The 24,346-nt window shown below is 44.0% G+C and overlaps 1 protein-coding gene and 1 pseudogene across 1 annotated transcript; both read right to left on the minus strand.

Annotated features, from left to right (window-relative positions):
- Nucleotides 1-1,021: 1,021 nt before the first annotated feature.
- LOC136504319 (protein argonaute 16-like) lies at nt 1,022-11,253 on the minus strand (annotated as a pseudogene).
- A 4,857-nt stretch (nt 11,254-16,110) lies between these two features.
- LOC136503397 (uncharacterized) lies at nt 16,111-16,746 on the minus strand. The gene has a single exon (XM_066498488.1). It carries the CDS (start codon nt 16,744-16,746, stop codon nt 16,111-16,113), a length of 636 nt encoding a protein of 211 aa, XP_066354585.1.
- Nucleotides 16,747-24,346: the final 7,600 nt, after the last annotated feature.

Here is a 24,346-nt window from a genome sequence, read left to right on the forward strand (position 1 = left end):
AAAAGAAATAAATCAAACTAGCTAAATGCAAAAAAAAAAACTTACCTTGGTGGCGAGGGAACCTCCCCCAACACTGCCAGAAAATAGAGATTTCGTGAGGGGACAGTTCGTGAAAGTTGAAAACACACTGTCACGAGAATAATCATTTTTCATGAGGGTGATGTAAATCTCGCCATGAAAACTTATTTTCATGGGAGTGCTCCACGCACCATAAAAACAACTATTTTCATGAGTATTTAACACACCTCATGAAAATGGCTATCCCGCCACGAAATTATCTATTTTCATGGAAGTCAATATGGGCCCGGCATCTAGGCCATCGATTTATGCACCTTCGGCGCCCTTAGGGTTGATCTAGTTAGATACGTTGAAGACAAACAAGTGAGGACCGAGGAGGCCAGCCAAGGAGAATAGTTAAATTGAGTGTATTCTTGATCTTTCGCATGAACATCTTTTCTTTTCCTATTTTTTGTCATTAAATTAATCCACCTATAGACATAACAATGTTAGAAATATGGGCTTACAGACGTAAGGGCAAAATTACAAAGTTAAAAAAATAAAGATAAAAATCATAATTACACTCATCAAGTTCCTAAGAACTTTTGACCATTTTTTATTGATGCTTGTATTTCTCAATTCCCTATCTGTTCAGCCAAAAGTCTCACAAGATGACAAGAATATAAAAAGGCCAAGAATTTTCCTATGGTCTCTCGCGAGTCGCGAGGGCGGTGGTCATTTTCGCATTTCAGACGAGGCGTACAATTGGATGCCACGCGAGACACAGAAATTTTAACTCATTTTCATACCCCCAACGCACACGTATTTTGGGGGATTAACAGAAAGATCATTTAACCACGTACAAAATCTGGCTCTACTCTCTCAACATCCCTAAAATCTTCCAGATTCCAATAAAAAAACTTGCAGATGCAAACGTACAGGCTACCTCAAATCTGGAAGCTGTACCTCCATTGGGGGGGCGGGGGGTTCTGCTCCAAAATATGCCGGCGTACATCGATGTACGACAACTAACGACCTACTTGGTTTCTTCACAAAACAGTTAACCTGCTGTGTACCAACAACATATAAGCTTCCTTCACAAAGAAGTAGCCCTACCCCACAACGATCAAACTAAAATCACCTCAACAGAAGAACATGGAACTGCAGACATCAGCATGCAGCCGTGGCAGTTCTGGTATTGATACTGACGATGATGAATTGGCACTCCCTGACGATGTATCTGCAAACTCTTCGAATTTCATGAACTGGCCCATCTGAGCTGCTGCGAGGTGGGCATAACAGATAGGTGCCACTGAAAAAGCAAAAACTGCATTCAGCAAAAAAGCAACTAATGTCTTCTAAAATAGGAAGAAGTGAAGAATCATCAAACAGTGCGTGATGTTTTTTTAGTACAAAAGGAAATATCAACGTACCCACAGAAATCGCAGTGGTGCTCCTCTGGTACCTATACAAGCACAAACATGTTATCCTCACATAAGAGTAAGAAATAAGGAAATAGACATGAACATATGTGCTTACACATATGAAAGTGAAAGAACTAGCTTCTGGAGATTATCCGCGGAGAAGCCAATCTCATCAAGCAACACATGGTAATGGGTTGGCCTTGAAGTACCCTGTGTAAGTGAACATGGTAATGCTCAATATGAAACATGTCTGAAACATCTCCAGTCAAGCAATTACTAACAAGCATGGTCAAGCAAAATCCAAAACTACTCTAGGAGAACTTACAATTGGTCCAGCATGAGCGCACATGTAGAAATCATACTGTCTTGGATGAACAATGCCGGAGTCTACAACAGTCCCTGATGCAAAGACAAAGTGTAAGTTGCTCAAGATGTTTAAAGGGGAAGAATCTTTAGCAGTATTAAGCAGGACAACCGGACAAGGGTGCTTACCAGGTGGAACGTTCTCTGGTGAATCAGCTTGGAAGAGTTTTGTGTGGTGATTCTTTTGAGCAATGATCACTGTGAACTTCGGAAGGTCCCCCTGTCCCATACTCTGATATGCCTGTATCGTCTAACTCTTATTAGGAAATGCCAGAAAACCAAGGAATTCTCAAGCAAAACAGTGCATAGCAGAACCTTTATGATTTGATTAAGCTCAACGTTCAGTACTTGGCAAAACTGAGACTCGCTAACACCATCCCTGCATAAGTAGGATAAGAATTCATCAACACTGAATACCAAGAACTCGTGACAGAGACTAAACGAAGTCACAGCACCAGTGAATGCCCAGTTCATCGTGCAGGAACAAATAAAGCAAATCAATACAGAAAAAAGAAACCACAAAGATACCCTTACATCCAAAAAATAAATAGAAAGGAACATACATGATTTAATTAACCATCACTGTACAAAATTACTCAAATATAATATTCATTTAATGAAGTGTATCAACTTCAATTCTCAAAAGGAAAATCAAAGGACACCAACTGAATAATCAGAAATAGTTCTTACTAGAGAGAACAATATGGATGTTTATGATGCATTTCACGCAAAGTAAAGTCAATTCTGAACTATAAACTGATTTTCATCCTTGTAACACAAAAGAGCTCACACTTCAATAAGAACTGCAGTGATAATTTTAAGAAAAGCTGGTAGGAAATGATAGTTTTTATTACAAAAGAAACTAATAACTATATAGATACAAAATCAGATACAGATATCTGACTTTTCCTGGCTTAAGATTGGTAAAATTCTATTGGAGTCAAACACATCTTACCAGATCAACATTCATTATTCTAAATTAACACAATCAAATTAACATGGAAAGACCAAATGTTCCTTTGAGTCACCAAAATAATGATCATTCAAGAAAACAAATCATTCCTAATTGCACCAAAATAATGATCCTTTGAGTTGGAGAAAAAAATAGTGAAGTGCACATTCAGTGCAGCTTAACAATGTATGACACAATTTTTTTCCCAGATACGCAGGAGAGTTGCGTGTCATTGCATTAAGAAGATAGCAAATAAATTACAGCACACCCACCACGCTCACACCAACACACACTCTTACAAACTCGTACCAGAAACAAATGTGCCTTTTACATCAATGTATGACACAATCATAGGCATATATAACTGAAAATAAAAATTAACTCAGTACACACCTGAAGATGATTATCTGCTTAGGCTTTCTTTGTTGACTGGTTTGGTAGAAGTCTAGTAGAAGTTCCCTGCAATGCAATAAAAAAGTGAAAAGGGTACTAGGCCGTTCCTGTTCTCTTTTAGATAACAGACTAAGGCCCCACTTCCTGAGCAAAATTACTTCATACAACATGAAGATACCGTGAGGTCAACTAGAAGAACATAACACAGAAAACTGAGAAGATGTTAATTTAAATCACCTAATGATGCCATCATCCTTCCCATCATCCAGTGGCTTAAATAGAGAATCAATCATCTCTACCTTTGGAGACTGGGTCCGCACTGATGCTCTATACCGTGATATCAATGGCCAGCATCTAGATCCCACAACCTACAGAGGAAAACTTTAGCATAGACAACAACAACAACAACAACAACAAAGCCTTTCAGTCCCATGCAAGTTGGGGTAGGCTAGAGTTGAAACCCAACAAGTCAATAGCTGCTTTCCAAGCACTCCTATAACATCACAAGTCTTTAGGTATATCCAAAACTTTCAAGTCTCTTTTTATTGCCTCCCCCCATATCAATTTTGAGTCTTCCCCTACCTAAATTGACATGGGGGGAGGCAATAAAAAAAGACTTGAAACCAGCAATCATAAATTAGGAAAACAAGCTGTAACAGTGCTCTAAATTTTCAGAATAGTGTCAAAAACTCATTGTTGTAGTAGATTGATTGGGGAACAGGATACAAGAATAGCAGATAGATCGACTAAATCGCCCTCCCTCTGGAGGCTCTGAGCTGCTTCTTAGATCTATTTCTGCTTGCCCATGGCTGCCTTCATAGACTAGGCACCTAACAAATCTTATCCAAGTAACAAATCAATTCTATCTGCTAACAGATCTGAACAAACTAACAAACTGTGAACTAATCCTAGGTTGTGATGCAGCATGTCCAGGGCCAGAACCGGCCCACTCGCCATAACACTTCACCACCCTTTGAAGACAGCTCGTCCTTGAGCTGTGATATGCAGAGGTGACGAATGGAATGTTTCCAGTGCAGAAGGTTGTTGCACTAATTAACCCTACCTGCTAACAAACTAATCCCTAAACAGCTACTGATACAGCACGTCAGGCCACAAAGGAGCACACGTAACAATGGATGCACTATAACAGGGGCCAGACGAAACAGGGCATGAGTGTTGCAACAGGCCAAGGTCAGGCCTTCTCTGGAAGCTGAAATGATAAGCAGCCCAGCAAAACATGTTCCCATGGAAAGAAGCCCACAGCGCCGGTTGGCTTTGACTCCCCTAGATGAACCAGATATTTATGCTTTGGATAAGGCCAAGGCTGCTCGCTGAACAACTATGGTGGAAATGGCCGGAGCCTTGTACCAGGTGGGGTCCTCACTAGAGATGGCGTGCATGTGGGTTGTAGGCTGAGACGGCTGCAACCACGGGTGTGCCTGGGAGCCCCTGGAGGCATCGACGTTAGGGAGAACACATACATCCACGGTGGTGTGTTCATATGTCCAGAGGCCTGCGGATTCTGCCAACCCTGTCCGGTGGCTTCAGTCCTGGCAGCGAAGAAGGCATCACTGCTGGTAGCATTGCGAGGGTTGCAGGTGTGGGAGTGTTAGACAGAAGGTGTCACAGCCCTAATGGGCCTGCACATTCTATCGGGCCTAGTCCCTATATGGTTACGATAGATAGATTGATTATCTATAAGGCAAGGATCCCCGCTGGTTCTGTTTCTATAAACCTGGGTCATCCTTGCCTATATATGCGTAACCTCATAGCCCTGATAATCAATCTACTATCCCGTGCCTAATCTCACATGGTATCAATCATCCGGCTTTCTCCTGGCCACTCTTCTGCTCCCTAGGCCCGCCATCATGCTGCGCCCTCTTTCTCTGCACCGACTGCTCATCTGCCGCTGCCTGATGTCAGGCACTACGCCAGCACTGTCCACCCCTGTCACCGGCGCCTCCGCTGCGGCCACGGCCGCTTCTGAGCGCGAGCGCGCCGCCGAGTACGAGCGCGGCCCTCTCCCAGGCACGCTCCGCTGCCCTCGAACGTGCTGCTCTCGCCGAACAAGAAACCACGGCCGCTGCTCAGGAGCACCAGCCAGCCACTGATCGCGAGCGGGCCGCCAGGGAGCGCGCGGATGCTGCGCGCGCTGAGGCCGCGTGCACCGATTCTGCGCCCACTCCCCACTCCCCACTCCCTTCACGGTGCCCTACTCCTCCTTGAAGCCGCAATCATCGCCAACCTTCACTCTCATGCCATTGACGTCTAGAACATCCGCACCCTTGTGCCGATCGTCCTCGACTTCGACTCCAGCCAATACTCCCAATGGTGTGAGCTCTTCCTCCTCCCCTTGGGAAAGTTCTCCCTCGAGGACCATGTTCTCCAGGATGACCCCAACCCGACCTTCCCAGACTAGGCTCGCATGGACTGCATGGTCAAGTCCTGGATTTACGGTGCCATCCCCCGAGCTGGCCGAAACCATCCAGGTACCTCGTTCCCGCTCTATGGCCCGCTCGGCATGTCTTGCTGTGGAGTCCCAGTTTCTGGGGAACCAGGAGGCGCGTGCTATCCACCTGGACGTTCAGGAACTTCGCTCGGGGAGATCAATCTGTCACAAACTACTGCAGGCGCCTCAAGGGCATGGCTGATGCCCTCAACGATCTCGGCGAACACGTCCCTGACCGCACCCTCGTCCTCAATTTGATCCATGGCCTCAACGACAAGTTCACCTCCAGTCCAGCGTGGATGTCCCTTCCCGTCCTTCCTGGAGGCCCGGAACGATCTGCTGTTGGAGGAGCTCACCCAGGCGCAATGGGCATCCGCGCCCCCCACTGCCCTGGTGGCTGCTGGCATACAGCGCCCCCCTGCTGCAGGTGACCAGTGCCCCCTTCCTGCCCCTCAGGCTCGCCAGCACCCGCCACAACCACCCTCCGGCCCTGCTGCTTCCGGGGGTGGTTCCTCCAACTACAGGCGGGGCGGCAGAAGGAACTCCCCTGGTGGCCGAGGGGGGGGGGGGGTGTGGAAGGAGGCTCTAGTGGACGGCAGCCAATCCACCTCCTACCTCCACCCTTGGGCTGGTTCCATACAGATGTATGGACCCCGTCCTCCCCTCGCGCCCCGAACCCGCCGGTCTGCATCAGCAACCTCCAGCCCAGTCACACCTGCAGCAGTCAGGGCCTCCACATGCTCTCCTGGCTGGCGCACAGAACGCATGGGTGCCCTCTCCGCCTCCTGGGTTCAACCCCAGTCGGCCCTCGCCCACTCCGTCAGCACCATGACCCTGCAACAATCACCTCAGCAAGAATGGTACTTCAACTCCGGGGCTACTTCAGACGTGACTTATACCTCCAATGCTGGTACTCTTTCTCACAATTCCTCTTCCCGGTACCCTGTTCCCTCCTCAATTGTCGCCGGTAACGCATCCCTTCTCCCTGTTACCTCCACTGGCACTACCACCCTTGCTGGGTCTTTTCATCTTAATAATGTTCTTGTTTCCTGAGGATCAAGGTCTCCGACACCAAACATGTTGTGGTAGACTGATTGGGGAACGGGATAGAAGAATAGCAGATAGATCAGCTAACTCATCCTCCCTCTGGAGACTCCGAGCTGCTTCTTAGATCTATTTCTGCTTGCCTACCATATGACTCACAGCTGCCTTTATAGACTAGGCACCTAACAGACCTCCTAACAAATCTTATCCAAGTAACAAATCAATTCTATCTGCTAACAGATCTGAACAAACTAACAAACCGTGAACTAATCCTAGGCAGTGATGCAGCACGTCCAGGGCAAGAACTGACACACTCGCCATAACACTTCAGCCCATTCGCCATAACATTCATATTGGTGTTCCCTAAACACGGTGCAAATTATTGTGCTTGCCGTTCATTTAAACTATGAGACTGCACATAGGTATATGAAAAGTAATGTGAAAACCAATCTTCGCTCGATGCAAGTAACACAAGAGAGAACAAGACACACCGCAGCAATTGATGGTATATCTGCTCGACCTGGAGAACCATGTGAAACATCCATGCCAAGAATTAATGTTGGTATTTGAGTCACAACTGGTATCATTTGATGATGTTCCAATGCCAGTTTAGAGTTCATTCCACCAAGCTAGTCGACAGGAAAAATCATATTAGTCAAGAAAGAAAACTAATAACAGGATATATGTTCAAACAAGGTGCGGCCACAAATCAGATGCTGACAAATGTATACCTTAGCATTAATTTTCAGAAGAACATTGGTGAAATATTGATCATTCATCTTATTACTGGGAGCAATGCATTGAGTGACAATACCCATTTCATGAAGATTTTTCTTCTTCCATGGCCCTTCAAAGGCATTTAAGTTTAGCTGCATAAAGGATACATGGTAGCATAGAAACAGTAACTGTATATCATATTACCGTAAATATCACAATTCTTCCTCTCTGGTAAAACACAAAGGAGAAACTCTGGAGGACCGGGAAGGCTTGTTTTGACTTTTTCAAACATCTTTTCAACCCTTTCCACAGGTGAACATCTCCTAGACTGGCTGTCCTCATCCACCAAGGTGTGAGGACATTCAATGAACTGCACAAAACAAGGGATAACTTGTATGGTCAAAGCACAGAATAACAAGAATGCTAAATATGTTCAAGCTTTCGTGGGGTATTTAGTTTTAAGGATCAACCCCAACAAGGATAGTGTGGCCCATCATGGGGTAATCCCATCAATTTTCTTTGGATCACACCATTCCTCATGTTATGCTAATCTTTTGTTTGTGAGGGTTCCTCAAACGAAGTAAGTTGGTTAGGTTGAGAACTTGAGATGATCCATCACCATCCCATCCCTCAAACCATGCAAGAAAATAAAATACCACAAAAGACTTACAATGCCTTTGCTGCGTCCACAGTTTATCAACTCTCTTGAGATTCGGCTCATGTCACAACGAGCAGAGAAATTAACAATGGCCCAGCGCTCAATCTTGACGGGATCCAATAGCCTCTGCAATAGTGAAAAAAAGGTGAAGTTCAGCACAATGTTCTGAGATAAATGTGTTCTCTCACAAGTAGCTTAGTAACAACCTTATTATTGTAGTTCCACCTACCCCTGTTCGGGATGCAGTCATCACTGTTCCCCACAACTAGCTGAATAGTATATCCAATCCAAACAATTAAAAAACATGACTCATATATGAAAGTGCGATAATGAAAGAAAAGGCAAAATAGGCTAACCGTTGGTGCAGAGAGAACACGAGCGTCAACACGAGTAAGTTGTTTCTCAATTTCAATACCACAGGAAGATAAGATTGGATCATCATCATACATATTACTTTTTACAGCCTGCACATTTTAGCTGTAAGTACCAAGTTAAGGGGAGAAAGCAGGGAGGAGTAATAACATTGACAGAATTTAGTAACCCACATCTGTAACAACTCGCATTCTTTCTTGAGGTTTCTGTCGTGACTTTTCAACCAACATTGCCCTTTGTTGAGAAGACAGTGCCTTTGTATAACGTTGAAGTGATACCATGTGGGATAACTGCAAAATAGAAATTTTAATAGCACCAACTCAAACATCAAGTGCACTCAGAAACTATAACAACCCCTTTATCTAAAAAAGGGACCTATGATAACCAGACTACATTGTCGAATGTAGACTGAAACAAAAGCAGGGTTGCAACCTCAATTGGGAGATAATTAGGGCGTTTTGGTTTTCCCACATCCAGACATGGCAGATAAGGCATCGTTAGTTCAACTTGCTTGGACTTAAAATAATCCTGAACAGTGATATCCACAGTTTGAATTTCAATGCTTCCATTTCGAACTTTCATTGAAAACCTGTGCATAATATATTACAGGATCAGCAAAGGAATGGAATAGTGCAGAAAGCACATCGCAAGAACAGATCCATACATCTGTCTAGAGCATGGTTGATCACTAAGGCCAATAATCTTGAACTCCATGTTGTTGTGCTTAGCTTTAACTCTGAGGTTTTTAAGCATTTTCTTGGCCTGCATCATTTAAAGGTAGATGTTAATAAAATATTTGAAGCTCTGCTCTCCAGAAAACAAATAATATAGGATTTTAGGGAGAGTTATTTTATTCCATGGACCCTGGGCCAGTCAATATCTCTGATGTCTCTGACATTTTGATTTGTGAGGAGAAAATCAATAACTGGACCAGGAGTTACAACCATAGTGGTTGAAACATCTGTATAACCGAAAAACAATTATATCAATATTGGCAATTTGAATCAAAATCCAGTTACATGTATTAAAATGCATACCCATGTTTAGTGAAAGACCACCAATTGTAGTACGGAAACTAGAATGGAGTCCACGACAGCCACTAACTCCACCAGTTAAATCAACAAGGTTTCGACTATCATCACTGAAAAATGACTGCCTAACAAGTAGACAACCTCTGTACAGCACAAACAACAGACACATGGTAACCAAACAGAGAAAATACGTTATTGAAATGACAAAATAAATAAGCATACCGCTTAGCCTGCTGTTGCCTTAAAACAATGTCAAGGACTCTCAGAGCATCTTGAGCATGTTCTGACTCGCTTCCTCGAAGAGCCAAAGGAACCGACTTTAGAGGAATCTTTGCGGCATAACTTATGCCTACACTGAACTTTTTTGCCAGATGTGATCGCTTGACCCGCTTTTTGTCAGCTTGAGTAGGGCTTCCATGCGCCGGACTTCCACCAACAGCCCTGAATAACAGATGAACTTTGAGTACATATTCATATAAGCTGCTTATTGGAGTTTCCTCATCACAGTACAAACAGACTATGTCCAAAGAATATCAAACAGTATTATCTCTGTTGAGGTTCAATTTCTTTTGTAAATTAATGATAGACCACCACATCATGGTTATCAAGGAGAGGCATGGTGACTCACTACCGCCTGACTGTTTTTGAGGCAACATATATATCTAAGAAAAAAATGCAAACAGCAGCGTGGAGACATACAGAAACAACTAAAAAGAAATGTAAGGTGTAAGAAATGGGCTGGCCAAAACCACTTGAACGAAAACAAATTAGGAAATGGCTAGAATTCATAAATAAACTAAGCAGGATAATCAGTCACCAGTCATATTTTCACTTTCAGCAGATCAGTCTGAAAAGTTGTTTAAACTAAAAGTGCATGTACCTTGAAGATGTTTCCTCCAAGATAACAGTGAACTCAAAGTTATTCTGTGGAAGAGGTCCCACAGTAAATAGACATTTCTCTCCATCATATGCAAAATCCTTCCCATCAAGCTCAGAACAGTATGTTTGCAATAGTTTATCTATGACCTTTCGGCCAATACCCTTGCCATCAACCACCTTATCATCCTCAGATTTGATGCAGACCTACAATGTAACCAAAAGTAATTTCAGAATAAATTTTGAGGAAAATAATTTCAGAATAAATCGATGAGGTAAGGACCAGATGCAGAATTTCAAAGTTGTTCATTACACTGTATTGGTAGAAAACAGCATCAACTCCTCTAAGCTTCACAGCAAAGTGGTTGGACAGCAACCTAATGGGCTTTCCTTCACGACCGTTGCTAGGTCGTGCCATGGGTGTGCGTTTAACAGTGTCATCCTTGAGCACTTGGGCAGCTACAGCCGTTTTGGCAGCCATACTATCTGGAATTCAAATGAAATTGTTGGATAAGAGAAATAAAAAAAAATAGAAACAGCAAATATACGCACAGATTAGTTTCCTTAGGAATAATTCTAAACCATATAACACCAAAAGCCATGCAAACAAAGCAGGCAAAATGATTCCATCAGAATTCTATATTGTGAGGAGAACTGTAGAATAGGGAAAACGCAGCAAGGGGCGCGCACGCGAAGGCAGGGGAGGCGCGCGCGTGCGGGAGAGGGTCCGCGCTGTGGGGCGGAGGCGCGCGGCGCGGGGGAGGGAGGCCGCCAGCGGGAGATGCGGCGCGGGTCGCGAGAAGCGGCGGCGGCGCAGAAGAGCGTGCGCGCGGCGCGCGGAAGGGAGGCCGCGCGCGGAGAGCGCGCGGGCAGCGGGGCCGCGTTGCGCGGGGCGGAGGCGCGCGGCGCGGGGGAGGGAGGCCGCGAGCGGGAGATGCGGCGCGGGTCGCGAGAAGGGGCGGCGACGCAGAAGAGCTTGTTACCGTACTGGAATGGATTGAAACTCTCAGGTATGGGGAACTCGCGGTAATCGAGACTCCAGCGATGGCCGAAGCTCGCCGCCGACGCCCAACGGCTCGGTTCGGTTCTGTTTCGAGTTCAGGTTCATCTTCTGTCGCACGCAACGCAAGCATTGCATAGGAGCCAGCAGTCTGGACGTCCCTTCCCCGTAACATGGGCTGGAGAATTACGACGCCTACATGGACCTACATCCCAAGTTATTAGGACCGGACCGGAGATCGAACCGGCGAAGCCGTCGGTTCACTGGTTCACTGGTCCAACCGTTTAGAACCGGTTGAACCGCCGGTTCAATTGTTTTGGACCGGACGAATTGAACCGGCCACAAAAACTCTGAACCGGTATATATATGCTATAATTAATAATTAACATATAATAAACAACACAAATTTAATTGCTCAGCTATAAGGTTCATACATATGTATATATAGAATGACATGTTCTTAATTCAAATTAGCAACATATGATTGATCATATATACAAATAAACTAATAAAAACACAATTACATAACCACCTTTGAAATAATCTAGCCACAAGTCCACAACAAGTACTCCAAAATCAACATTTGTCTGTTGACGGTTCTTAACTCAAATGATCAAATTGTTAAAAGATAATAAACAACATCTCATAATGCATCGTAGCAAGATAGACCTTAACTTGACAGGTTCTAAAAAAGGATTTAAATAGTAATTCAAATATTCAGTGTTGGAAAATAATCTCAATGTTGAGATAAAGTGTACCATTGTGAAGAGCTCGTCGAGATAATCAAAATAGATATATTATTTATATATTTTAGAGCTAGAATGAAAAAGATATTAGAAAAACTCAAAAACTCACCGGTTCATACGGAACCGGCCGGTTCACCGGTTCCGTAAAAAACCGGCTGGTTCAACCGGTTTTTACCGGTTCAATTGCGTGGACGGTCTGTAAAGCGAACCGAACCGTTATAGTCTCTGGTTCGGTCTTTTACCGGTCGGACCGCCGGTCCGGTCCGGTCTAAATAACTAGGCCTACATCCAGTCCGGCCCGATGACGCGGGTATTGGCGCGCCTGATCCTTCTTCCCACCAGGCCTTGTTTAGCCCATTTACACCTACAATGTTTAATTCGTTGTTTTGACCGTTTAAATGATTGTTTTGTCTGTTTAAACTCCTATTTCGTCGTATGATACTTCCCGCGCTCCCCCAAACGAAACGATGTTTCCCGTGCTCGATGCCACGCACTCCTAATACAGACCATCGTACCAAGCGACGGCCCATGGAAAATATTAAGGCAAAAGAGAACCGAACCGAGCCGTGTGCTCGATGTTTCCCTTGTTCGCTCCACTTTATGTCGACTGGTCCGAACGATCTGACGGGAGCCGTGTGTCGACGACAGGGGCGAAGGTACGTGAAGGCATCGGGGTCGGCCGACGTCGATGACTTTGCCGTAGTCTATTAAAGCCAACGATTTTTCACCACGTTGGACCCCAGTAGAAAATATGTTGGACCCCAGCGAGTTGGCAGCCTAGCGGTTTGGCCCATCTTCTGTTTCCTAGACCTGGAACGTGATTACATTACGTGAATGTAAATTGCAACCAGATACTGTACAGGCAACAGCCTAGAAGGCCAAATGTTTGCCTTCAGCCTCCGCTAGACTGAGTAGTCATCGTTTCATCTTTCGACCTCCATTGTTCTAGCATTTGGCAAGCGGCGCCGGTGCCCATCTCTAAGCCTGCAAAATGCTCCAGGGCCAGGCCCATCTCGCCCCCCCCCCCCCCCCCCCCCTCCAGGGCCGGGCCTGGACGCGATCCAAACCCACCGGTGCCCCGCGGACACGTCGGGGCCGTCCATGGCGCCACGCACGCTATGCCATTCCTAGCTTACTTCGCATTATATTGTTAGCTCTAGCTGTAGCTAGTAGGTTTAGCCCCACCGTATGCTGTTTTAGCTCAAGGTACCTTTGCTTTCGTGGTATGTACCTGATGCTTTTGTGCGCGATACAGCTTGTGCGGCTTGTGCTTAGTTGATCACAGCTGTGTAAATTTAGATGATATTGAAGCTTCAACGAAGCAGCAGCAGGGTCGTGCTATAACGAGATAATGGTAGTGTAACTTTGGTTATAATTAATGTTGCCTTTTCTGATTTACTCGATGCATGATAATAGTGTATCTGAATGGTACCACTCTGGTTATAGTTCATGTCGTACATCTTTACGCCTTCTATTCAGACGGTGTTTGGATGTCAGCCATAAAGTGCCACAGCAACTGTGGCGAGAATGCTGCAAGCTTTGCCGTCTAAAAATTGTGGCTGCTTGCCAAAAGCTAGACAATGGAGATCGGAAGATGAAACGACGACTACTCAGTCTAGGGCTCCAGGCTGTAGTGGAGGCTGAAGGCAAACATTTGGTCTTCTCAGCTGCTGCCTGTACAGTATCTAGTTGCAATTTACATTCACGTAATGTAATCACGTTCTAGGTCTAGGAAGCAGAAGATGGGCCAAACCGCTAGGTTGCCAACTCGTTGGGGTCCAACATATTTTCTACTGGGGTCCAACGTGGTGAAAAATCGCTGGCTTTAATAGACTACGGCAAAGTCATCGATGTCGGTCGACCCCGATGCCTTCACGTACCTTCGCCCCTGTAGTCGACACATGGCTCCCGTCAGATCATTCGGACCGGTCGACATAAAGTGGAGCGAACAAGGGAAACATCGAGCACACGGCTCTTGTGTAATAGCTTTCATAATGGCTACGAAAAGATGCGACAAATTGTTAAAGCCCGGACAATCGATTAGTGTATTATATTGTTGCAACCTATAAACTACTTGTATGAGTAGTTGAGTACCAACTCTGAATTCTGGCTTCCCCCTGGTCGACGATTTCCCGCGCAGTACTTCCCGCATGGTGACGATTTCTTGCGCAGTACTTCCGGCACAAGTATCACTCCAGCGACGCATGTGACGGCCCACGGAACACATGTACAACTCCACCAAGCGCCTAACTTTTATATTTCTTTATTCTTTATTGCTTAATTAACTCACTCGACAGGCCGGTGGTAGTTTGTTTTTTTTTCTTTTTCTTAACTTCTGGAGGTTGTTACGTTAGTTTCTCTTTTTTATTTCTTATATATATTTTTTCTTTTCTTTTTTCTCTCATTTATTCACATAGTAGTGTGTGATGTTTCTTTTTACTTTTGGCTACTTGCGTAGGGTGTCTATTTTATTATTTTTGTTTTCCCTTGTCTTTTGTCTCTCTTTCATTAATTTTGTTTTTAGTTATTTATTTATTTTATTTCTTTCTTTCTTATCTAATTATGTTTTTTCTTTGATTCATGTTTTGTTTATCTTTCGTTATTTTTTCTTTTTTTTCTTTTCTTTTTTTCTTTATCTTTTTTTCTTTTCGTGCATCGTTCATTTTTTATTTTCTTTTTTATGTTTTCTATGTTTATTATTTTTTCTATTTTTCTATTTTTTTATCTTTTTTATCTTTTTTCTTTTCTTTTCTTATTATTTTTATGATGTTCTATGTTATTTTTTATATCCATGCAGTGCACATGTGATGTTCTATTATTTTTATTTTTATTTTTTTATTTGTTTCATTTCTTTTCTTTTCTTATTATTTTTATGATGTTCTATGTTGTTTTTATGTTCACGTGTATACATGCGATCTTTTATGTTTTTTATGTTCACGTGTTATATATGTGATATTCTGTGATGTTTTTTATGTTCACGTGGTATGCATGTAATGTTCTATGCTGTATTTAGCGATGTTCGCGTAATATATATGTGATGTTTTATTTTTGTGTTCACGTGATGTGCATTGTAATGTTCTGTGCTGTATTTTGCGATGTTCACGTAATATACATGTGGTGTTCTCGTAGTATACATGTGATGTTCTATGATATTTTTATGTTCACACAGTATATATCAGTATACATGTGATGTTCTATGATGTATTTAATGATCTTCACGCAGTATACATGTGATGTTCTATGGTGTATTTAGTGACATTCACATAATATATATGTGATGTTCTATAATGTATTTAGTGATGTTCAATTATGTATTTAGTGATGTTCACTTAGTATGCATATGATGTTCTATAGTATATTTTAGGGTGTTTGAAAAGTATCATGTGATATTCTTTTAATATTTCTATTATATGTTTTTATTTTTTACTTAAGCTTTGCTCTAGATTTTATTTTTTATTTATGTTATTTATTTTTATGTATATTAGAATACCAATATCATGAACCTAAAATTAGAATACTGTTTTTTTAACCGAGAATATTTTTATTACAATGACGAAACATTGTTTTCTGAAACGAGAACATCGTATCTGCTCAATAAAAGAAAATGTTCTATCTTCATAAAATAAATGTTCGTTAATAAAATTTTATCTAAATATATCGAAGGATTTAGTGAAAGAAATCTAATGGTATAGTTAAAATTTTAATTTGAATGTTTGGTTTAGCAGTTATGACTTTTTTTAATCCGTCGAAAGTCACCGCATGCAACGTGACGAGGTAGGCCCTGCGCGATTGTCCAGCATGCGTCCGCGCGCACTGCTGCCCGCGATTCCCACGCTGCCGCTTTCCCGCGTCCACGCGCGCTGCTGCCCGCGATTCCCGCGCTGTCGGCCGGTGCGTGGAGTCGTCCGAACGGCCGGACTCTACGAGCCCCCACCAGCTGCTGCTGCCTCCGTTGCATCAGGTGCCTCCTGTTCACTACCTTCACGTTCTTCAGGCTTTGGCATGCCCAAGTTGGTGACATCCCCGCTCCTCGAGGAACAGCTTGTTCCTAAGCCGGTGCATGAGGAAAATCTTGATGGGGTGAAGTCTCATCTTCCTAGGTAGAGATTCTCGGCGTCGTAGCTGCACTTAGCGCGAGCATTGATGGTGTTGATGTAGTTGTCTGACCTGAGTCGGCAGTACTGCCTACCTCCTGAGCCTTTAGGCCTGTCGTCCCGTCGATGGTCACGATCGTCGTAGCGGCGATCATGCTCCTCGTGACAGCAGTTGCGATTATCGTGGCGCCTCTCATTGCGACGGTCGTCGTTGCGGTGCTGGCGTCGGTTGGGGCGAGAGGCCCGATCAGCTTCCTCAACGTCGGCGTAGGCGTTTGCCTTCTGGAGGAGCTCGTCGATGGTCGCCGGCCTCTTGTGGTACAGCTTTCCGCGGAGTTGCTCGTGGCAGAGGAGCCCTTTAGTGCACGCAGAGATGGCCTCACTGTCGCTGATGTTGGGGATGGAGTTCCTTGTCTCCGAAAAGCGCCTGATGAAGCTGCGTAGGGACTCCCCAGAGGTTTGATGAAGCTTCTCTAGGTCATACTTGGTGCCTGGTTGCTGACCTGTGGCCATGTAGTTGGCGACGAAAACCTTCTTGAGATCCTCCCAAGTTTCGATGGAGTCCGCCCTTAGGCTGAGGAGCCAGTTGTTAGCAGATTGGTTGGGCATAACAGGCAAATAGTTTGCCATGATGTTTTCGCTTCCGCTGGCGACGCGCACGGTGATCTCGTACAATGTCAGCCACTGCTCGGGATTGGCCTTACCATCGTATGTGTCCACCCCAAAGATCTTGAAGCTCGTGGGCCACCGGACAGCTCATAATCTTGCCATGAAGGGGAGAACTCCGGTGGTGTTAGTGACAGGCGATGCTTGGGCGGCGCCAAGAGCTCCGTGCTCGGCATCATACTGCTGTCGGCGCTGAATTTCTGCCTCGTGGCTCGTGGATCGGCTATTCTCGATGCGATCACGGACGTCGATGTTGGCGTTGATGTGCTCGCCAACATCACGCGGCAGGGGTTGATTGACCTCCTAGTTGGCATTACGGTGGCCGCCACGGCCACCGGGTGGGCGTCTATCTTGGTCCGAGTGCCCTTCGCATTTGCCTCAGGCTCCTCTATAAAGATAGGGGCCACCTGCTTGATGCAAGAGCATTCAGGGCCATGGTGCTGACTTCCCCTGTCGTGGCGAGAGCTACGGGAGCGACTATTATGAGCTGACGCAGTCGAGTAGGACGGAGCGAGGTTCTGGATCTCATTGACTTGGACTTGGGCCACTTTAACATGCACGGCGATCTTCTCGATTTCCAGAGTTTGTTGGAGTATGTCCAGCTCGTTGAATACAACGGCGAGGTTGGCGCTCGGCGTCTGCTACACCGGCTGGTTGCCCACCATGTCGAATTCATCGTCGAGGTTGCGGTGGACGTGGTGTGGGGCGTTTGGGTCTCCATCAGCACCGTAGGAGGCTTCTTCATCTCAATGACATTGGCGATCGACGTTCTTCGCCAGGCGAGCGTTGCGTTTGTCGGAAGTTTCATCATCCTTGGTGACGCTGTCGTGGTTGATGTGGAAAATCTCACCCCCAAATCCTGGTGGAAAGGGGGCAGCTAGAAGCGGTCTTGGTCGAACCCTCAGAGTACTCATTGGGGCTCTCCTCCAAGATGGTATGGAGGGAGTCATCCGTAATGTGGTGGATATTCACCATGTTCACCACGAGCGCGGGCTGATCGACCTTAGGCAGATCAATCATGTAGAGGTCATCAATGTGGTCATGCTTGACATGGTCGATGAAGAGGTGATGGACAACGTCTTGATACGCAGATCCCACACCCACTAGCCCATATGGATAGGGCCTCGGCACGTTCTCCATTAGGGCTTTGTAGTCGGCCAAGCGTAGGCCAGTAGCTGGAAGCGGTCGGTGTCGCATCGTGCGCCCTTCTAGAGTGGCCGTGATAACCAGATTAGAATCTTGCCGCCTCAGACGATGCGGCCGAGCGGGTTGCTTGGTTGTAGCAGCTTGGTGACCTCAAAGTGCAGGAGCTTCGTTGCTCGTGGTAGACCGATCTAAGACTGAGTCCACGAGGAGCTGACATTCGGCTAAGCGATCTGTGACCCGATCGATAGATGCGATCAGATCATCTTGGTCGATGGATCTCTTAACCTAGCAGCAGGGCACTAGGATCGGAGATGTTGTTGTAGATGTTGGCACGATTGGCGTAGGACTATTCTGCACTGCCACCATGATCTCCCCGACGCTGTTGGCGCCAATGACCCAAGTCATAGATCTCCCCGACGCCATTAGTGCCAACGACCGACCTGGCTCAGGAAGGACCATGGAGCTCGGAAAGCGGACCATCTGGCTCACCATGGAATCAACATGCACACCCCCTACCTGGTGCGCCACTGTCGATGAAATATGGTCGGTAGTCTACCGAGGGATATGCCCACAGTAGTAGATGAATCGGTGGAGGTGCGTGAGATATGAACTAGATGGTGACAGGCACAGAGACAACAATTTAGGCAGGTTCAGGCCGTCAAGTCGATGTAATACCCTACGTCCTGTGTCTTTGGTGGATTGTATATTATGATCTGATGAAATCAAGGGGGTCCCTACCCTCCTTATATAGCATAGGGGGTAGGGTTATCGATCGGTTGAATCTACCCTAATTGGTTTACATGATAAGGATTACAAAGATTGCAGCATCTTAGCATATTCGAATAGATTTTCCTTCGTCATCAAGGATCCTTCATGTAGTCTTGCGATGCACGCTGACCTATGTCGTGCACCACGCGACATGACCTGGTGGGCTGGGCCTCCCCTGGCAACTTGGGCATGTGGAGCCCTATGGATATCCGAGGTTATACCCTCACAGTTTTATTGCAGTCCTGCCGAAGGCGCCTGCCCATAATCGTCGGGGTACCTAAAACTGAATAGAGGGATCTGGTAACTCTTGACTTATAGATTGAGTTGGGATGACCGCCTGTTTTAGCTGGAAACATGGGAAACAAGATGGATGCTACTAGTGGGAGGAAGTTGAAGCTTGTAAGCTACATCACCGATCTTGTTAGTGATCTCAAAAGGACCAAAGAATCTGAATGATAATTTGTTGGAAGACCTATTAGCCAGAGAGGTCTGAACATAAGGTTGAATCTTCACATAAATTGAATCACCAACTTGAAAGCTGCGGAATGAACATTTCTGATTAGCTTGGAACTTCATCTTGCGTTGAGCCCAAAGAAGGTGTTGGTGAATCAGCTGTTGTATCAGATCTCTGTCTTGAAGCCAGGTGTTAAGATCAGAATTGTCACTAGAATTTGGAGCTTCAAGCCCAAATGGTGAGGCTTATGACCATAGAGAACATAGAAGGGTGTATTGCCCAAGGCAGAATGGTATGAAGTATTATACCAAAACTCAGCTAGTGACAACCAATAGGACCACTTAGTAGGACAAGCATGAACAAAGCACCTTAGATAGGGCTCGAAGCATTGATTTACAGATTGAGGTTGATATGCACTACTCATATGCAACTCAGTACCTAGCAACTTAAATAATTCTCTCCATAAATTGCTAGTGAATATTTTATCTCTATCCGAAACAATTGCTTGAGTAAGCCCATGGAGTCTAGATATATGATTCATGAATAAAACAACTTGCAAATCTATAAATGGGTGTGACAAACAGAGAAAGCGGGCATACTTGGAGAACTTATCAACCACCACTAGAATGAAGTTGAAAGATTGAGAGCAACGGAGGCCTTCAGCAAAATCCATGGTAATGATCTTCTAGGAGCCTTTAGGGATAGGAAGTGGAGAGAGAAGCCTAGGGTATGCCATGAGATAGGGTGTAATGACTAGAAGAGGAGATGATAGACAACTCCTGGTGTAGCTTAGAGGAATCAGCATCTTGTAAATAAGTTGTTTGAAGGTGTTGCAACTAGGGAGAGGTAACCACTAAGATTGCTGTCAACTCATGAGTGGTAGCATGACTAGTTCTAGAAAGGGCATCAGCCACTCTATTCTCTTTACCCTGCTTGTATACAATTCTAAACTTTAAACCCAATAGCTTGGTGAGTGCCTTGTGTTGCCAAGGGGTGGTCAATCTCTGATCACCCAAGTGTATCAAGCTCTTTTGGTCTATCTTGATGGTTAACTCAGAGTGTTGAAGGTAAGACCTCCAATGATCCACTGCCAACATAATTACGAAGAATTCCTTATCATATGTTGAGAGGCCTTGAGCCTTGGGTCCAAAAGCATGACTTACATATGCTATAGGATGACCCTCCTATTGCATCACTGCTCTAATTCCCTTATTAGAAGCGTCAATCTCCAGTTCAAAGGTCTTGGAAAAATCTGGCAGAGCCAAGACTAGAGAAGTCATATGAGCCTGTTTTAAAGTTTGTAAGGAAGCTTCTATTTTTGAGGCCCAACATACAATTCCCTTTTTCAATAGATCAGTTAGTGGTTTGGATAGGAGACCAAAGCCCTTGACAAACTTGCGGTAACACCCTGCCATGACAAGAAGACTATGTAATTCTTTGACATTTTGAGGTTTAGGCCATTCTGCAATGATTTGGATCTTCTTTGGGTCTGTTGAAACTCTAGCAGGACTGATTATGTGACCTAGATGCTTAATTCATGTTTGGCGAAAGAACATTTTGAAAGTTTAACATAAAACTGATTCTGCTGAAGTACATCAAAGACTATTGCAACATGCTAGAGATGGTCTTGCCAACAATTATTATAGATCAAAACATCGTCAACAAAGACCACCACAAATTTAAGAAGGAGAGGCGCCAACACTATGTTCATGATCCCTTGGAAAGTTGTCGGACCCCTAGTGATATTGTATGGCATAACTCGGTATTCGTAGTGACCCTTATGGGTCTAGAATGCAGTCTTTGCTTCATGACTAGCCACCATCTAAATCTTGTGAAAACCCAAGCACAAATCCAGCGAAGAGAATAGAGGTAACTAGAAGTGTAGTGTAGCTGAGTGTAAGAAGTAGAGTATGTAATCTTAAAGCAACACAAGTAAATTAATGATAGTGATAATGTCCTTAGTACGAGGTGCGTACTTGCCCTGAATTCAATCAGGCATAGAGTACTACGAGCCCTACATTTTAATAATTAGACCCAACATGGTGGAATACAGAGGAAGGACAGGGCTGTCACCACCTGCCAACTACCACAATCTATCCGGGGATCTAGTTGTACCTACAGGCAAGATATAGCCTAAATACTATGCTTAATCTATAAACTTGTTGTTTTGATCCGAGCTTTGGTGAAATAAGATTGAAACACCCTGACCAGACGGTAGAACAAGTACTAATGATGAACGAAATAAACACTAAGATAATAATGATGCTAATGCTAAGGAACAAGCACCTAAGCTCACTAATGATATACAAGAGCAAGACAGGACTTGAACTAAGCAAAGCTATATTACTGAATAAAGTACTTGATAAAGTAAAGTACTAAATAAAGTAAATGCTCAAAGAAAGATTACAAAGGAGCTATACCAGTTTCTTCAAAAAAAGGAGCTATATCAGACCAGAAGACTCTTCTGGACTCCGAGGCGAGCTCCGCTCTACTTTATCACTACTAGCTAGCTACTACTTCTAAGCTACTACTCTTAGGAGATCTTATGAGAGCTTGGAACACTTGAAATGCTTGAGAGCTGCTTGAGTGATGATCTCCACCGAGCACCACAGCCCCTTTTATAGAGTTATCACACCCCAAAATTTCTATTTTGGGTTATAAATAGAAAATACTAAATAAAATGAAGGATTTTAATATTTGGATAAAATTTGTCAACATTAGTCTAGGTTCCCGTATATTTTCATTAAAGAAAATGATGTTTTTCCAAATATTTCTTAATTAAATTTGGCGAGCTTTTGTTGATGTGATGCTTGCTTGTAGCTTGGGTTTTATGCTTTTGAGCGTGTTAAGTTTTAAAAACGCGTTTAGACGTTGTCCAATCTTTCTCGAGAAATTTTTAGACTTTTTCGGAACATTTTCTCATTTTTCCTAGAGCAAAATCCAATTTTTGGATGCTCTAAAATCCCTTTTCATGGGCTCTGAATGCTTTATTTGGATTCATCGTCTTCCAATCTGTCTCTACAAGTTTTCCTTCAATTTTTGGATTTTTAGAAATATTTTTCAGTTATTTAAAATGATTTCAACTTTTCTAAAATTGTTTTTAAACTGAAAATGATTTTCTAAAAAATCCCAAAATTATAAAACTACCTCATTATTCCCGACTTCAAACCCTAGGCATATATATATGCCGGTGTTCGTCTCGTCGCGTTGGTCGCAGATCTAAAAACCCCATCGCAAGCCGCCACCCCAAACTCATTCGTCTCGTCATCCTCTACGTTGTCACGCCCTTCGTTTTGCGAATCCATCGCGGTTTGACCGTTTCCCCACCTCTTCCTTCTCATCTCCGACGAGCTCACCATGGAGCTCCTTCCCTATTTTGCAGCAGCTGTGGCCAGTGTCTTCTCGGGCCTAGACCGCTGCGGCAGTCTCCTTGGCTCATGCCGCCACGGGGACCCTCGCCCAGCGCCTGTCCTGTGCCCTGTCGCGCGCCTGCGTGGCTCCGTTCGGAGCAGCCACCACCGCCGCATGCGCCATGGCCGTTGGCCTTGCTGGCCTCGCCGTGGGCTAGGCTGGCCATCCCCGACCCCCTTCCACACGAGCAGTGGCAGCCCCCAACCATGGCCAAGTCCAGAACAAGAAGACAGAGGTAGAAGATGACATATTTACAAGATTGCCACTGATCATATAATCTCTGTCGTTTACTTGTTTTAAGTCTGTTTCGAGTAGTTCTCGTTGCGTTAGTTTCGTAGCGTCGTGCTCTACTTTGTAGGAGCAATGTTCATCATGTAACTTGATTATGAATTTATTAATTTAAATGTAATTTGATTAATATTTATTTAACAACTTTTAATTAAAAGAAACATGGGTTCATAATTCCGTTCTTGTTGCTTTGCGATCGTGCTGACATAAGCTACGTGTTAGCAATGGTATTTACCATGTTATGTGTTTATGAAATTAATACCATTAATTTGATTAATGATTATTCAATGCTCTTTTGAATTAAAAGGCACTTAGGTTTATAATTCTTGTCTTTTATAATTAAATGTTAACCTGGTTAGCACCAACCTTAAGGTGTCTTTACAATTATAACTTATTTAGTTTAAACACAATATATATAATGCTCTGATTAGTTGCTCTCACATGTTCTATATTTCTAAATTATAAATGTCTAAATAGCTTAATGATATGTAATCTTTTATAAATAAAATATGACTAAGGTTTAATTCCGTCTTTTCTAGTTAAACTATAATTTGATTTAATTGAACTTTAGGATGTTTCTCTGTAATGTCCACCACCTTGTTTGATTAAAATAAAATAAATGCACTCCAAAGTCTTTTGTCTCTTTTTATAATGCAAGTCTCGATAGTCGCGTCATCTTTAACGATAGCTCTGTTTTAGTCTTTTCTTGCGCCCTCGTGATCGTAGCACCGAGCTGTGCCAAATAGACCGTTCTTTTCAAAGCTTCTCTTTTGTTTGGTGTCTGTTCTTAGTTGTGTCTATTTGTTTGTCTATTTGTTTGCTTTGTTGCTGTGAGTAGAAAAAGAACGGTTCGTTAGTGCTAAAGACCAGGAGCTAAGGACTGACAGGTGCAACAGAAGCTGAAGACCAGAAGATAGAAGCCGAAGACTTCTGAGTAGCTAAACACTGAAAAAAAGGCAAGTGCAGACACTGTTTGATCATATTGTACCTATTCATTATAATACATTTTTACTTTCATTGCATGTGTCTAAATTATGTAAACCCTAAGGACATGACTAGCCCTTTTACCACCTTCCTTGTTTACCTGGGTTTCATGTCATGGGCAGCCTAGTTATGCTTAGTTGCTCCACCCACAACTATTATATGTTGATGAAAGTAATGATGATTAATGGCTTACTATAATTGTGGATAAAAGATGTTTTTATAGCAATGGCTCCGTTCGGCTGGTTGAAGTTTGGCTTGTTCGGCTTCTTTTTTCAGCCGGAATAGTGTTTTTCTCTCACAATATTTCAGCCAGAACAGTGTTTTCAGTCAATTTCAGTCAAGTTTCAGACCAGTGAACGGGGCCAATATGGTTTAAGGTGATGAAGGGGGAATGGGTATTGGAGATTGGCCTGATTTTTGGGGGTACCCGTGTCTGCCCTCCCTAAGGACCGGTTCATGGAGCGGCCACCTGGGACTTACCGTACAGCTTCAAGCTATATGGCTCTGGCTTGA

This window comes from Miscanthus floridulus, chromosome 14, assembly GCF_019320115.1.
Source record: "Miscanthus floridulus cultivar M001 chromosome 14, ASM1932011v1, whole genome shotgun sequence".
NCBI classification, from domain to species: Eukaryota; Viridiplantae; Streptophyta; class Magnoliopsida; order Poales; family Poaceae; genus Miscanthus; species Miscanthus floridulus.

Excerpts from the sequence above, each read along its gene's own strand:
- LOC136503397 (XM_066498488.1), bottom strand. The coding sequence starts at position 16,746 with ATGGCAAACTATTTGCCTGTTATGCCCAACCAATCTGCTAACAACTGG.